We start from the raw sequence: 16,433 nt of genomic DNA on the forward strand, positions 1-16,433 counted from the left end.
TTTTAATTGAAGTACAGTTGATGGACATATTATGTAAGTTACAGGAGTACAGTATAGTAGTTTACAATTTTTTACGGTTATACTTCATTTGTACTTATTATAAAATATTTGCTATAGTTCCCATGTTGTACAACATATCCTTTGTAGTTTATTTTATACCTAATAATTTGTACCTCTTTTTTTTTTTTTTAATAAATTTATTTATTTATTTATTTTTGGCTGTGTTGGGTCTTCGTTTCTGTGTGAGGGCTTTCTCCAGTGCGGTGAGTGGGAGCCACTCTTCATCGCAGTGCACGGGCCTCTCACTGTCACGGCCTCTCATGTTGTGGAGCACAGGCTCCAGACATGCAGGCTCAGTAGTTGTGGCTCACGGGCCTAGTTGCTCCGCAGCATGTGGGATCTTCTCAGACCAGGGCTCGAACCCATGTCCCCTGCATTGGCAGGCAGATTCTTAACCACTGTGCCACCAGGGAAGCCCAGTTTGTACCTCTTAATCCCCTGCCCCTGTATTGCTCCTCCACCCTTCCCTCTCCTCACTGGTAAACACTAGTTTGTTCTCTATATCTGTGAGCCTCCTTCTTTTTTGTTATATTCACAAGTTTGTTGTATTTTTAGATTCCACTATAAGTGATATTATACAGTATTTATCTTTCTCTGACTTATTTCACTTAGCATAATGCCCTCCAATTCCATTATGTTGCTTCAAATGGCAACATTTCATTTTTTATGGCTGAGTAATATTCCATTGTATATGTACCACAGCTTCTTTATCCATTCATCTGTTGATGGACACTTAAGTTGCTTCCGTATATTGGCAATTGTGGATAATGCTGCTATGACCAACAAGGTGCATGTATCTTTTTGAATGAGTGTTTTTGTTTGTTTGGTTGGTTTTTTTTTTTTTTGAATATATACATAGGAGTGGAATTGCTGGATCATATGGTAGTTCTAGTTTTAGTTTTCTTGAGAAGCTTCCGTGTTGTTTTCCATAGCAGCTGCACCAATTTACACCCTCACCCATAGTGTATGAGTGTTCCCTTTTCTCCACGTCCTCACCAATACCTGTTATTTGCATTCTTTTTAATGATAGCCATTCTGACAGGTGTGAGGTGATATCTCATGGTGGTTTTGATCTGCATTTCCCTGACGATTAGTGATGTTGAGCACCAGCACATCAAAAAGAATAAAATACCTAAGAATAAACCTACCCAGGGAGGTAAAAGACCTGTACACAAAAAACTGTATGACACTGATGAAAGAAATTGAAGTCAACACAAACAGATGGAAAGATACATCGTGTTCTTGGATTGGAAGAATTAATATTGTTAAAATGAGCATACTACCCAAGGCAATCTATAGATTCAGCGCAGTATCTGTCAAAATACCCATGGTGTTTTTCATAGAATGGGAACAAATAATTTTAAATTTTGTATGGAAACATAGAATCAAGTTTTTGATTAATAAATTCAAAGAGGCCAAGAAAGCTAGATCTGAGAAAATTATTAGATTTAGTGATTAGGGGATCTTAAGGGAGATTTCAATAGTAAAATTGGGGTCACTGTTTACAAGGAGATAATGCCAGAAGTTGTGTGATGAAAGATGAGAGCGATTTTCTTCGGTCTCCAAATTTTGAGGTCAATATTGCTTGGTGATGCAGCTTTCACCAGACTTTGCACAAGCTGCAAAGCGCCATTCCTGCTTATGAAGCAGACTGGGGGTTTCACAGCAGTGAATGGCAACTTCTAAATATAAAAAAATGTTAAACAAAAATACATCAGGCTCTATTCTTCTCTCTTTCTACTAAATAACCATGCAAGGTTCTCCAGACTGTATGGAGTGTGGTACATTAGCAGCACCAATGAGCAGAATGACCCAAGAGAAAAAGATGCAAGTTGGATGCACCATCAGCCGTGTTATTGGCTTTTATCACCTGGGCTTGTAATAAAAAGTGGAATAATCAGCAAGTTATCTACACCCAGGAGATTATCATTTCTGCTGTTTGACCTAAAGCATCTTTTAAAAGGACTTGCCTTTGCTGAGTTTCTCAAAGTTGATATTAAATATTTAATTAAAGTCGTACTCAGTGAGAACAACCTTACATTTAGCTTAGAGTTTCAAGACAATAAACGCAAATCTAATCCTAATTAGCATAATTATTCAGAAATTTATAATAGTGTTTCATAGGGTCATGAATCTAGAGGTGAAACTGAGAGCTTTCTCCTCCTTCCTCTGCCCCCAGAGGTGACACAGAACAAGGTGACGATATATAGGGTGCGATATTATCTAACTCATTTTAGAAAGTTGTCTTTTGAAACTGTTTCCAGAGCTATGACACATCATTTGAATAGTGATAGTGATAGTAAATCTTCCTTATTTGAGGATGGATATAAGTTAGGGAAATGACTTTGAATTTTGGAGTATTGCTAGGGAATAAGGTAGAGATGAAAAAGAGTAATTTCATTTCTAATCAAAGGAGGAGTCCTTTCAAAGTAGAGAACTAACGTTCTTGTGTCTTAGGTCAGTAGGGTCTTGTATCTATGCTGTATTGGGGAGAAGATCAGTATTAGCATGCGAACACGCTGATATTCGGGGGATAGAGTGTTAGGAATACAACAGTCAGATTTTCATCCTGAGATGGTCACTGCAAACTGGGTAAGCAAAATGCCTTAGCTCAGGTCAGCATTCTGACTGAGTCCTGGGTGTAAACGCAATGATATCCTTATCATTTTGGGGGACAGGGACAATGGCAGACATAAGGTCAGGGGAGATGAGCAATGTCGACCAAATGGCTGTTCATTGTGTGTGTGGTAAAGGCACACAGAGAGAGATATCTCGGAAAATAGAAGCTGTAGGCAAGTGGACAATTGAATATGTGCCCTGACGAGATAAAGGGCAAGGGGAAAAGGCTGAGAGGTGGCTGGGATAGTCAGGAGGGAGCGGCCATGGTTCCACAATTATGGCCATTGGAGAATTAGCTGAACTGCATGAAAAAAAGTGCCTTCTGAGTTAGGTGAATTGTCGTTTCTGATGAAGTCTTGTGCAGCTTGTGCCCATGCTTGGGCCAATGCCAGGTGTTTCCAGATGGTCACGACAGCCAGGAGGCCCCTTGACAACTCACTCCAGAGTCTAAAACAAATGGGAAATGAAAGATATGGCTTCTTATTCAGACTGTGTATTCAAACAGTGGCTTCCTTTACCAGGCGATTTCACTGAGGATGGATGAGGAGGTCTCATTAATAAATCATATTGCCTGATATTCCTATAGTTTTTAGATGACATGCCAACACTTGCAGGAAATGAAATAAAATAGACCCAGAGAGAATTTTAGAGCAACTTCTCATTTTTATATGTCCTATGGAGTCAACAATTTCTGAACAAGCTTAAGATTTAAGATATGCACGTCAGGACGCATATATCCGTGCATAAAATAAGAAATCACGGCGGAGTTTGCCCAGAAGGGTTTGAACAGTGAAAGGGATTTTTCATGTAAGTCAGGAATGAGCAGAGTCAAACACATTAAAGGTGGTTTTCAGCATCTGTTCTCAGACAAGGACAAAAGCATAAATATGAATAAAAGTCGGGAATCTCATCTTTGCTTTATGTTAAAGTATTAGAGTAAACGTAAAGAAATACATACAGCTGTTTTCTGAGACATATCAGTCTGTTCTGCAGAAGATTGTTAGTAAAGAGGTCAGTCGACACATTACACAGACATAACCTAGAAATCCCAGGAAACGTCTTATGTTAGAAAGGCAGAAGTGAGTTGAAGATTAATCAATATTTAGAGGAAAATTGAAACATCTGATGAATAAGGGCCACTCAGAGAACTGGCCAATCTAGCTTTCCTTTCATTTCATATCACACGATAGTCATTAAAAATTATTGCCCATCATTTATTGATTGTCTGCAATTGGCTATTCAAATCTATATATTTTAGCAATGCTCTTATTCATGAAACAAATCTACTTTTTCTATAGACCATTTATTTTTGTGAGTAAAATAAAATGAAATATGATAGTATTGGCCTTATCCTTTAAATGAGGTTTAATTAATTTACAAGGATGCTTGGTATTATGTTTTGGGTTGTTAGATTATGTTACTGGAGAGCTGACTTTCATATTTTGGATCGAAGTTAACTTTGCGATTAAAAAATATCAACTGTTCATTCACTCAAAGCATGTGGTTGACCTGGATTGGTTGTCGTAAGTGCTGTGGCACGTGTGGTTTGTATTGTGCATTGCAGGGATTATTCTTGGACAAAGTAACGCTTACTTCTCAGAGAGATAGGATCAAATTTGTGTTTCAAAAAATTATTCTGGTTATATTGTGGAGAAGTGAATGGAAGGGGCATAATTGGATGAAGGAGGAAAGTTGGGTAGGTATTCCAATAATCCATCCGAGTTAGAAACACAATATTGTCCATTAGTTAAGAGTGCGGACTCTGAATCTGCCTGTCTGGGTTTGAGTACAGCATCTCTTACTAGCTGTCTGACTTTGGGTAAGTCACTTAGTCTCCCTATGTTTCAATTTTCCTATCAGTAATTTGGGAATAATAATCTTTCCTACCTCGAGGGTTAGCATAAGAAATAAATGAGTTCATGTACCATGCCAGGCCACAAGGCAAGCCCAAGATACATGGTATATGCTATTAGTGAACTAGGATGGTTGGAATGGAGAGAGAAATAAGGGGACCACCTTTGAGTATATTTAGGTATTAGAATGACCATGACTTAGTGATGGTCTGACTGTGGGGGAGGGATTGGGAGAAGGTCCTTCACTGAAATACAAGTACTGGTAGAGAACAAGGGATTGTGAGAGTGATGGAGACTTCCAAATAGAATATTGTCTTTTTTTTTTTTAAAAGAATGATGATTCTATGCCAAAGTATTTTGATAATATTCTTTGTGTTGCATGGAGCAGAACACATGGGATGAGTTAAGTTTGTGGGAAAGATTAAAAAAATTAGGAGTTCTGAGCGTCACATAATCGCTCCTTGACTGAGTTTCTCAAGGTGAGAGAGGTCCCTTTTGGGTGACATGTTTCTGTGTGTGGTGCCAGCCCTGCATACATCTTCTCTTAAAGAGGTTTCGGTCAGCATTAGAACTTTTCATAAGCACGCCGATCTTGTAGTATAAAAGCATTATTAGCACGATAAAGCCTTTAAAAAAAATCAGATAATACAAGGAATGAGTTATTATGAATATGTATAAATCCCAGGTAATTGCAGTTTGTTCATTATAACTAATGATTTTTACTTGTATTCTTTTTTTATGGGGCTGTCCTAAAATATGTTTATGCTTACATGGCTTGTTAAATAAGAATGTGTATATATTCTTTTTTTTCCTTCCAGTTTTATTGAGTTATAATTGACATACGGCACTGTATAAGTTTAAGGCATGAAGCGTAATGATGTGACTTACATACATCATGAAATGATTATCACAATAAGTTTAGTGAAAATTCATCTCATATAGATACAAAATAAAAGAAACATTTAAAAATTTTTCTTTGTGATGAGAACTCTTAGGATTTACTTTCTTAACTACTCTCATATATAACATTCAGCAGTGTTAATTACATTTATCATGCGGTACGTTACATCCCTAGTACTTATTTATCATGTAGAACTGGAATTTCGTACCTTTTGACTACCTTCATCCAATTTCTTCTCCCCCGCCCTTCACCTCTGACAACTACAAATCTGATCTCTTTTTCTATGAGTTTGCTTGTTGGTTTTTTTTTTTAATATTTTAATTTAATTTTATTAATTTTTTTATACAGCAGGTTCTTATTAGTCATCCATTTTATACACATCAGTATTGTTTTTGAAGTGTAAGTGACCAACAGCACTCTGTTAGTTCCTGGTGCACAACATAATGATTCGTTATTTCTGTATATTACAAAATGATAACCAAGATAGGTGTAGTTACTGTTTGTCACCATACACAGTATTATTGACTATATTCCCCACAATGTACGTTTCATTCCCGTGACTGATTTATTCTGAAACTGGAAGTTTGTCCCTCTCCAGCTCCCTCACCTGTTTCACTCACCCCCTCACCTCCCCTCTGGTGACCATCTGTTCGTCCTCTGTATTTATGACTCTGTTTCTGTTTTGCTATGTTTATTCTTTTTTGTTTGTCTGTTTTTTAGAATCCACATAGAAATAAAAGCATACACGATTTGCCTTCTCTGTCTGACTTATTTCACTTAGCACAGTATCCTTTAGGTCTATCCAAGAGTTTATTCTTTTTTACTTTTTATACCTGAGTAATATTCCCTTGTGTATATACACTGCGTCTTCTTTACCCAGTCATCTATTGATGGGCACTTAGGTTGCTTCCATGTCTTGGCTATTGTGAGTAATGCTGCTATGAACATTGGGATACATTATTAGTGTTTTTTTTTTCTTTAGAAAAATACCCAGAAGTGGAATTGCTGGATTGTATGGTAGTTCTATTTTTAATTTTTTGAGGAACCTCTATAATGTTTTCCATAGTGGCTGCACCAATTTACATTTCCACCAACAGTACACGAGGGTTCCCCTTTCTCCATATCTTGCCAACATTTGTTATTTGTTGTCTTTTGGATGCCAGCCATTCTAATGGGTGTGAGGTGATAGCTTGTTGCGGTTTTGGTTTGCATTTCCCTGATGATTAGTGATGTTGAGCATCTTTTCATGTATCTGTTGGCCATCTGTATGTCTTCTTGGGAAAAATGTCTATTCAGGTCCTCCGCCCATTTTTTAATTGGGTTGTTTTTGTTTTTGATGTTGAGTTGTATGAGTTATTTGTATATATTGGATATTAACCCCATATAAGATGTAGGATTTGAAAATCTCCTCCCCCATTCAGTAGGCTGCCTTTTCAAACTTGTTGACGGTTTCTGTCACTGTAGAAAAGCTTTTAAGTTTGATATAGTCCCATAGCCAGAATTATTTTTTAATGCTTTATAATTCTTTGAATTCCTCAAGTAGGGTGTTAAGTAAATAAGTGCTAAAAAATTTGATGAATTATTGATATCAACTCTCTGTATTTTTCAATATGTTGATTCTTTTGTATTTTATGTAAAAGGGCATTAACTTTCAAGCAAATGCATGTGATTGTATGCCAATTTCAATGATTTATCCTTTCTATTTCCCCTGTTCTTCTAGTCTGCTCCCAGTTTTCAAGAGGAGTATATGCTATTTTTGGATTTTATGACAAGAAGTCTGTAAACACCATCACATCATTTTGTGGAACGCTCCATGTGTCCTTCATCACTCCCAGCTTCCCGACAGATGGCACCCATCCATTTGTCATTCAGATGCGACCGGACCTCAAAGGAGCTCTTCTCAGCTTGATTGAGTACTACCAATGGGACAAGTTTGCATACCTCTACGACAGTGACAGAGGTAAGTGACAATATCCTTCTCCCTTTGTAATGGGTCAAATTCAGTGCCCACACTTGACACTTACATGTGACTTTGTAAGGCTATGTAAGTGTGTTGAAGTCCAAGGGTAACTTGGCTTAATTATGCTGTGTAAATGAGTAATGCAATTCAAAACCTGGGTAACATATTTAGAGTAAAACAAACAAGCAAAAACGTTGTGGATGTACCATTTACAGAGATAGATTGTGTTCACACAACGCCCGAATGTTCAGTTGTAATGCACAAAGCACTTTCTGGTACTGGCAGCTAAGACCCTAGGATGACTGTATTCTCAGTCTAGGGTCAGTGAAGTGACGGCCTTGAAAATTGGTTTAAGTAAGATTTGAATAAATATATAAATACGAACGTCTACAGAAATGTATAGACATTAAATATTTCCACATGCAAAAATATTATCAGGCAGGGACAGTTGTTATTAACACTGCTTTAGAATGAGATCCCTGAATCTCAGAGAAGTTGATTTTTTCATGAGCCACCCCTGGGTGGTTCAGCTGAACTCAGGTCTTTTGACAGCAGCTCTTCCACAGCTATTTACGAGGAGATGTTTTGGATTAGCCTGCCAATTAGTTGGAGTCTTGGCTCATTTTACTAGTTTTTATTTCAGGGGTAAGGGTACTTCCTTTGTGTTTCCCGCATCATTTGTTGTGAAGTTTGGTATTAGCGGACCTGATTGACTTACGTGTCGTAGAATTTCAGATCTTTCTAACCATTCCTGGGTCTGTGATTCAGCCTCAGTGGGTCTGTGTACTTCGCAACATCGAATGAACATTTTGTGCACATGAGCGTAGATGATTTTTCTCGAGAGAGTATCCACCAACAGACTCAGAGTATTGACAACCACCATTGCCAGAGCACCTAATAGATACCAGCGTGCCCACGAAGCAACTTGCTTTAGACGTTCAGGTGAACACCGAAGCCTGCTTCTACCAGGAGAGGGCACCGTGCTTACCTGCAAGGGCGGCCAAGCGGGGAGCCCGCTGCCTCGCTTCTCCACCACCAGTCGATCAGTCTGGAGACACTGGCTACAGCAGTCACAGCCTGGCGTGCTCCAGCCTGGGGTCCGATTCCCTGTGCCGGCCTCCGGGCCTGAGAACGAGAAGCCTCCGCGGGAAAGCCAGTCAGCACTGTACACGCTGAGAAGAGAGACTCTGTCAACAGCTTTCCCCCTGCTCTGACAAGGGAGAGCCTTGCTATACACGTGGGGAGTGAACAACTCAAACACAGAACAGTGGAGAGTAAATACGGATTCCGGTGTGCTAGATGGCTCTGAAGCCTGCTTCTCATCAACGTGGTGCAGGGCTTATCGTCACCTTCCTCTTGCCCTCTGCTTGCCCTCTGCCCAGCCTGAGCAAGGTGATACAGGGCTTATTGTCACCTTCCTCTTGCCCTCTGCTTGCCCTCTGCCCAGCCTGTGCAAGGTGATACACGGCTTATCATCACCTTCCTCTTGCCCTCTGCTACGTCCTCTTTCACTCTTGTCTCCTCTTCATAGGATTGCTACCATCTAAATGTCTTTTACTCCTAGCCACTCTTCTGTGTCATTGTCATGACTCCGGGCCAGGACAGCCCCATGTGTTCATCCTTCACCTTTCTATTTCTGTACTTGTTCCTCTTCAATCCATTTTCCGTAAAGGAGCCAGAAGTTTTGAATGCTTTTATTTATTTTTTAATTTAATTTTGTTTTATATTGGGGTATAGTTGACTTACAATGTTGTGTGAGTTTCAGGTGTACAGCAAAGTGATTCAGTTATAATATACATATATCTATTCTTTTTCAGATTCTTTTCCATTATAGGTTATTACAAGATATTGAGTAGAGTTCTCTGTGCTATACAGTAGGTCCTTGTTGTTTATCTGTCTTATATATAGTAGTGTGTACATGTTAATCCCAAACTCCTAATTTATCCCTCCCCTCCACCTTTCGCCTTTGGTAACCATAAGTTTGTTTTCTATGTCTGTGAGTCTGTTTCTGTTTTGTAAATAAGTACATTTGTATCATCTTTTCAGATTCCACATATAAGTGATGTCATATATTTGTCTTTCTTTGTCTGACTTACTTCACTGAATATGATAATCTCTAGGTCCATCCATGTTGCTGCAAATGGCATTATTTTATTCTTTTTTTATGTCTGAGTAATATTCCACTGTGTATATGTACCACATCTTCTTTATCCATTCTTCTGTTGATGGACATTTAGGTTGCTTCCATGTCCTGGATATTGTAAATAGAGCTGCAATGGATATTGGGGTGTGTGTATCTTTTTGAATTATGGTTTTCTCTGGGTATATGCCCAGGAGTGGGATTGCAGGATCAGATGGTAGCTGTATTTTTTGAATGCTTCTAAATGCTTTACTGACCACATTTCTCCTTTGCTTAAAATACTCCAGTGGCTCCTCGTTATAATGAGGATAAAACTGAAATTTCTTAACATGACTGTAAGGTTTCATAGTATCTGGTTCCTGCCCACTTATACTACTGCCCTGCTCACTCACTAGGCTAAACCCATCTCACTAATATTCTTTCACTTTCTCAGATGCACCAAATTCTTTCACCTTGAATCTCTGCACAGACTTCTAAATTTTTCTCCTTCAGGTCTTAGTTTATATAACATTCCCACAGAGGTGCATTTCATATTGTTATCTTCTCTCAAAGCAATCTTTTCTTTTCCTACATAGTACTTATCACAATTTATAATTAATACTGATGTTCATTCTTTCACCCAAGAAGTGAACTCCTAGTATATTCTAGGGACCGTTTTAATCACACAGACTAAGCTTTATTCTTTTAATTTAAGATCTGGCTCTAAGCCCAGGAAGGCAATGCCCTGGCAGTACCCACTAAACTGTACATACAGCGCTTAAGGTAATGCTAGCACAGAGTTGATGTCAATAAATAGCATTATTAAATGAATGAGTTGAGCATCTGTGTATTTTAAGTTTGAGACGATATGAGAACCTGAATCTTGCTTGCTAAATTGAAGGATCAGAGATGAATTCTCTCTACTCTTTGACTAGGTGCAAGGCGTCGTTTTCACTTTAGGGACACACTTCAGCGTCACTATGGATCAGATGATGATGGATGGACTTATGTACTTGTGAAAAGAACCTGAGATATTTCTAAGGATTTTATTAACACTTTAGGAATATTAAATGAAATTGGAATGATGCGATAATCTCCAATCATTAAATTATACAAATTGATTTGAGTTCGAGTGCATCTGTGGAGAGGTCAACATTACAGTAATATTATTAAGTAATTATATATTAAAGCCAAAACTGACATTATGGATGCATTTTCAAGATATTTTCAAATGGATACTCATGTTTTAATATGAAGAGTATTACACTGGCTTTTCATCTGAATCTATTTTCAGAGATAAATGTGTAAGACTCAAAATACTGGCAAAAGACTTGACCTTTATGTAATGTTTTACTTGACTCGTGGAAATGGCATGTTTGCTCTCTGATTTTTTTTTATTAACTACAATTGTTATAGCTTTGCTGTCATGTCACATTTTAAAATGTTTATTCATACATTTATCCCATGAACTGTTTTTTTCCCCCTATGGTCCTTAACCCATTTCTCTTACACTTTAAGGAAGTACCTCCTTGTTTTTGTGTTACACGACTTTAGAATGAATCTGTGTGCCCTTACTATATTATGAGTGCTTTTAAAAATAGGTTCCATGATTTGATCTTTCAAGTTATGTCTCCATATGCCTCAGTTTCAAAGAGTTTTGTCTGTTTTTGATGTGGCACTCTTTCCAGGTCCTTGACTGTAAGGATTTGTTTTTAATAATCTTTAATTTTCTGAGAGTCTAGATCAGGTAAACATATTGTTAAATTTTAATTTCTAAATATATGAATTGATGTTCTTTTGAATAGCCCAAGCATGAGAATGGCTGTCCAACATTCTGCACTGAATACAAGCTAGATGAAAAAGACACAGTTTTTCTATGCTTTTTCTTTGCACTGCTTTTAACTAGGACTGCCAATGAAACCTTTCCTGATTCCAACTACCCATCCAAAGGCCGAGCAGCAAGTCCAGGAGACTACATCCCAATTGTAGACAAAGGAAGACATGGATGCATTCTGATCTTTGTATAGGTTTTTGACTATTTCAAGTTTACCGGTGAGAGGATTGCTGAAACTGTTCACTTGGTGCCATGTGACCCTTTAGGAATGCTGGTGTCTTCTCTTTACCCAAGTCATGTGGCAGCAGCCTGGCACTCGTCAATGGATAACCCCACACCCTTCCTAAAATTTCCAGAGAGAGGAGGTAGATGGCAGGGAGAGTAGGTAGATAGATCTTCAACACATTTGAGATATAGAGTCATGGGGTTGCCTATGTTAATGCATTCAATATAGGTTTGTCTTTGGATACACATGTACTACATCTGAACCAGGACTTAATCAAAATGTGGTTTTTATTTATTGGGTCAATGTTACTAAGGTAAGGTCATACATTTCTGCAGACAGTTGGTAAAACCAGAACTAATGCTTTTATAACTTGGTTTTAATTTTGAACCACACTATTTGTCCCCTGAAGGAAAGGCACATTGATTCCAGTTCCAAAAAAGGCATCATGCCTAGAATAAAAATGCTTCCAGATTATAAATTGCTTTTATGATGTTCCTGAGAAAGTCAATGAGGGAAATATATGTTAATCTAATCTGGCCTAGGCATGCTGCTGTGATTTAGTGATCATAAAATATTCATTTCTGTGCCTGAAAGATGAATAAGGGCTGTGAATTTTAAATGGAAGAAAAAATATTTTCAAGAAGAACGACGTGGTCTGAATGAAATATACCTATATGCAGTAGTCAATTTTAATTCCACCTATTAATGTGCAAACTAAGGCATTTAGACTTCACCTGTTTTGGGGCTGAAGGTTTTTCTGTAACTGTGTCACAGGCTTAGGAGCACTAACTTAAGATGCGACTGTGAACTACTGATAGTAATACTTGGAGAGAGTTTTAGGGAGAGTGTCAGCTTATAAATAAGGTATACAGCTGTAACTAGTCCAGCAACAATTAGGCACACCAAGAAGTAATATAATACAGAGGTAAGTAGCAGTACTTTAGCTATTCTTTATTTTATCCAGAAGTCTGAGCATTTAGTAGAGTGTAGAACTTAATTTTATACTCTTGTAATATTCTTGAGGTTTTTCAGAACATATTTTAAATATATTTCTTAGGAAGAGCAGTTAATTTTCCAAATTTTTTTTCTATTTGTAGATGAACAACAGTATATCTCAAGTTCTCTTTGTCATAAGCAATAAAATAATAAGAAATTAAACCAGGATTTAAATGTCCTGATTTAGTGGTACAGATATTAGAGTTGAATAACCAGCTACTAATGTTTTTAGACAAACCGATACTTATATAGAATTCCCAATGTCCATACAAGTTTATATTCTGAATTAAGGGATGAGTGTATTTATAAAGATACTTCTAGGCTAGTTTGTGTGGAAGGGAAAGAGGTAATACTTTCTCTCCTAATTGGAATATGTTACCAAGAGACTAAGAACATTAATTTGTGTTGTGTATGAATAATTTAATTTCACCATAATATTTGTGATATGCATTTTCAGTGATTTTTTTAAATTTTAAAATGATCTATTAATTTTAAACTAACCAGACATAATACAAAACTCTTAATTGTAGGAAAAGGGCAGATCAAGTTGAAAAAGTATTTGAGAGAGTCAGTTGCTACTACTAAAAAAAAAACAAATCTGAGAATATTGATTAATAAGCATGGGACAGCAGTCTCTTCAAAATGTGAGACAGATCACGCCATGGTTTGTGAATTATTTCTGGCTGTCCTTAGGAGATAACTGAATAATACTCAGTGTCTTCTGATGAAACTAAATTCATCATCTGATTACGTACCACTTGGGCAGTTTAGCATCTTAATAAATGGATGTATTTTTTTTAGGTTTCATAGGTTACAAAATATTAATTCTAAGAGTTTTAATAACAGAATCCACACCAACTGTGAGTTATTTTTTGATACATAAAATGGATGAGTTTGAATCAGCTATCTCTTTAAATGCATTTTTATTGATTTTATATATATATATCCTCTCCAAATTTTGGACAAGGTGAACTGCCAATAAATGTTAGGTTTAGAAATATCACTTGAGATTCATTTACACATTGGCATTTATATTTAAAATTTCTTGTTATGTATGTTGAAGGATAGGACAGAATATCAACAACATCACCACGTGAAACTTTAACTTAGTATGTGGTAAAGTTCATAATTAAATGAAAGCAACATGAAATAATTTATTGCCTAGAAGAAGGGAAGCTCACGTATAAGTGCTGTATGGTAATATGTAGTATGTAGAACACCACCCATGGATGTGTTGTTTTAAAGAGGTGACAAGGAAGAGTCACATCATGACTGGAATGTGGAAAAGTAGGACCTTGACAGTGGAAAAGGTTTAGAAAATTAGCTTTTTTTCCTACTTGGAAAGAAAACTGAATGAACTTAATAAGTGTTTTCAAGCACATTGATAGCTATTGAGTTGACCATGATGATCAACTTTGGTTCTGTCTTCACTGATGATGAAAAACAGGAAAAGGATTTGAAATGCATTCTGGAAGGATTTAATTTACTTACAGTGAACAGAAATCATAGGTGATCTGCGAAGTTTTTAAAAGAAGTTTTATCATTAATAGATTTTTTACAATGGCATGTGGTCTCTGTTTAAGTTATCCCTTGAGTAATTCTTGAGTACCCTATATTTTTTGTTACAAGACTGGATGGAGGAAACTAATTTTGTTGTTTTGCCCAAAAAACCCCCACAAAATTCATTTTAAGTTTAATGTATTGTTCGACTTTTCAATTTGAAACAAAAGTATTTATTTTCAATTTTCATTATGAAATATTTTAAATAACAACATGGACAGAATAATGTGAAGACCTCCAAGGACACTTAAGCCAGCTTTATTAATGATGGGTAAGAGGAGTCTTGTTTTATCTCTATCCTTCTGCCCCTCACAATTATTTTGAAGCAAATACCTGACATCCTGTTATTTCAGCTATAAATGTTTCAGTTTATATTTTGAAAGAACAATTCTCTTGGTTTAAATATAACCACAATATCATTATCGTATATAGACAAGTTAACAGTAATTCATTACTAGCATCATCTATTTTTTTTTCACAGTTTGTTTGAATCAGGATAAAAGTGAGGTCCATATATCCAGTTGGTTAACATATCTCTTTAGGCTTTTATAAGGTAATGTAGAGTTTCCCACAGTCTGGACTTTGATTAGCATATTACTCTGTGCCATATATTCGTTACAAAAGGGTAATTAGATCTAGATGCTTGCTGAGATTCATGTTCACTTCTTGGTATGAATATCTCATAGGTGGTGTTGAGTATCCCCATTTGAAGGCACGTAACTTCTACGCATCTCTCTTTTTGTTTTGTGAGCAGCAGTTAACGATTCTTGCCTTGATTCATTAATTCACAAGGTGTTACAAGATTGATTGTAATTCTGAATCTATATTCGTTCATCATTGATTAGCTGGAGTTTTTCCAAAAAAAACAAAAAAACAAAAAACCGTCCCTTAATTAACGATTACCCTGAGTAGAGTTCATATAGGAAAGGCGGGAAAATGCTTGTTTCTTTACCTTTATTTACCAGTTTTCAAAATAATAACTTGGCTCCTTAGCATTCATCAAAGGCAATCAAATATTTTTCTTAAATGTCATTACTAATCTATGGATTAGGAAATGTATGTGTTTAAGTCTTTTGCAGTTATTATTCTTATTGCTATTCCAGCTGCGTCATCTCTGATTAAAGTGATTCTCATCAAATTTCTCCTGGGTCTTTTGACACGAGGCTGATAGTTTTGGAGAGCTTCTTGCTTTGGGGGGTCACAAGGTGTTCTAGGCTCATCTTATATACCCTTGGCAATATGGAACCAATGAAAATTTTAATGATATTTTCCAGGTTCAGGTAATTTTCAACAACATTTAGAATACGCATAGTTTTTGCTGTGGTAAATAGATTTCAATAAAGTTTAGTACATGAATAAAGCTTCTAGAGTCATGTGTTCACATTAGGGAAACCCCAGATTTTATGGGGTAAAAAGGGTCCAATATTCTTGCCTTTCTGGAATAAAGAAGATGATGTGATGAGTCCTGAATTCTTTTTGGAGCCTTGATTTTTGTTGTTCATTAAGCTATTCATAGAAATGATGAATTTGGGTTGGCTGTGAAGAGTTGAAGTGACATGGAAGACAAGTCTATATACTAGTTTTGCAAGTTCTAAACTGCAGCATTAACTTTAGGAAAGATGTTCCCAAGTTGTTTTCCCTCCCAATCCTACATATGATGCAATGTGTGAACAATTAAAAATAAAAATACAATTTTTCGATATGACCTAAGTCGTATGATGCTATAAACAAAGTTACTAATGACGAGTAAAGTGGTCTCACATTTGGAAAGTTAAGTAAATGTAACCAATCTGTGCTAGTAAACTAACTGCTACCATGTGGTTAATTGGTGAACATTTAATTTCTACAGGATTAGTCCCAGTAACAAAAATGATATAACAGAGGCTGAGGGAAAAAAAAAAATAACAACAACTGCCGACCAGAAAACGATAGGAGGAAATCGAGCAGCTTCAGAGATGATTGGTTTTTAGACTCACATAGACCCACATAGATTCACCTCACTGAAAATGGACTCAACGTCTTCAGGATAATGGAAATGATAGCGTGTCATATATAAAGAAATGTTTTTTTCTATTCTATACAGGAAAGAATGGATGCCCTTTGATTTCATTAAAACCAGGGGTAGGGAATTTCCTGGCGGTGCAGTGGTCAGGACTAGGCATTTTCACTGCGGAGGGCACGGGGTCCATTCCTGCTTGGGGAACTAACATCCCTCAAGCTGCACGGTGTGGCCAAACAAACAAACAAACAAAAACCCCCAAAACCCCAGAGGTATTAAAACATCACGCTTTGGTAACGTCCAAAA

At 36.8% G+C, this 16,433-nt stretch overlaps 1 protein-coding gene across 2 annotated transcripts in view; it reads left to right on the forward strand.

Moving 5' to 3' along the window:
- Window positions 1-16,433, forward strand: part of GRIA2 (glutamate ionotropic receptor AMPA type subunit 2) — a 163,050-nt gene that overhangs the window by 74,790 nt on the left and 71,827 nt on the right. For both annotated transcript variants that reach the window (XM_059923865.1, XM_059923866.1), the window contains exon 3: window positions 7,154-7,393. In XM_059923865.1, the coding sequence (XP_059779848.1) occupies window positions 7,154-7,393 (240 nt within the window). The remainder of the gene's footprint in view (window positions 1-7,153; window positions 7,394-16,433) is intronic.

This window comes from Balaenoptera ricei, chromosome 5, assembly GCF_028023285.1.
Source record: "Balaenoptera ricei isolate mBalRic1 chromosome 5, mBalRic1.hap2, whole genome shotgun sequence".
Classification (NCBI taxonomy): domain Eukaryota; kingdom Metazoa; phylum Chordata; class Mammalia; order Artiodactyla; family Balaenopteridae; genus Balaenoptera; species Balaenoptera ricei.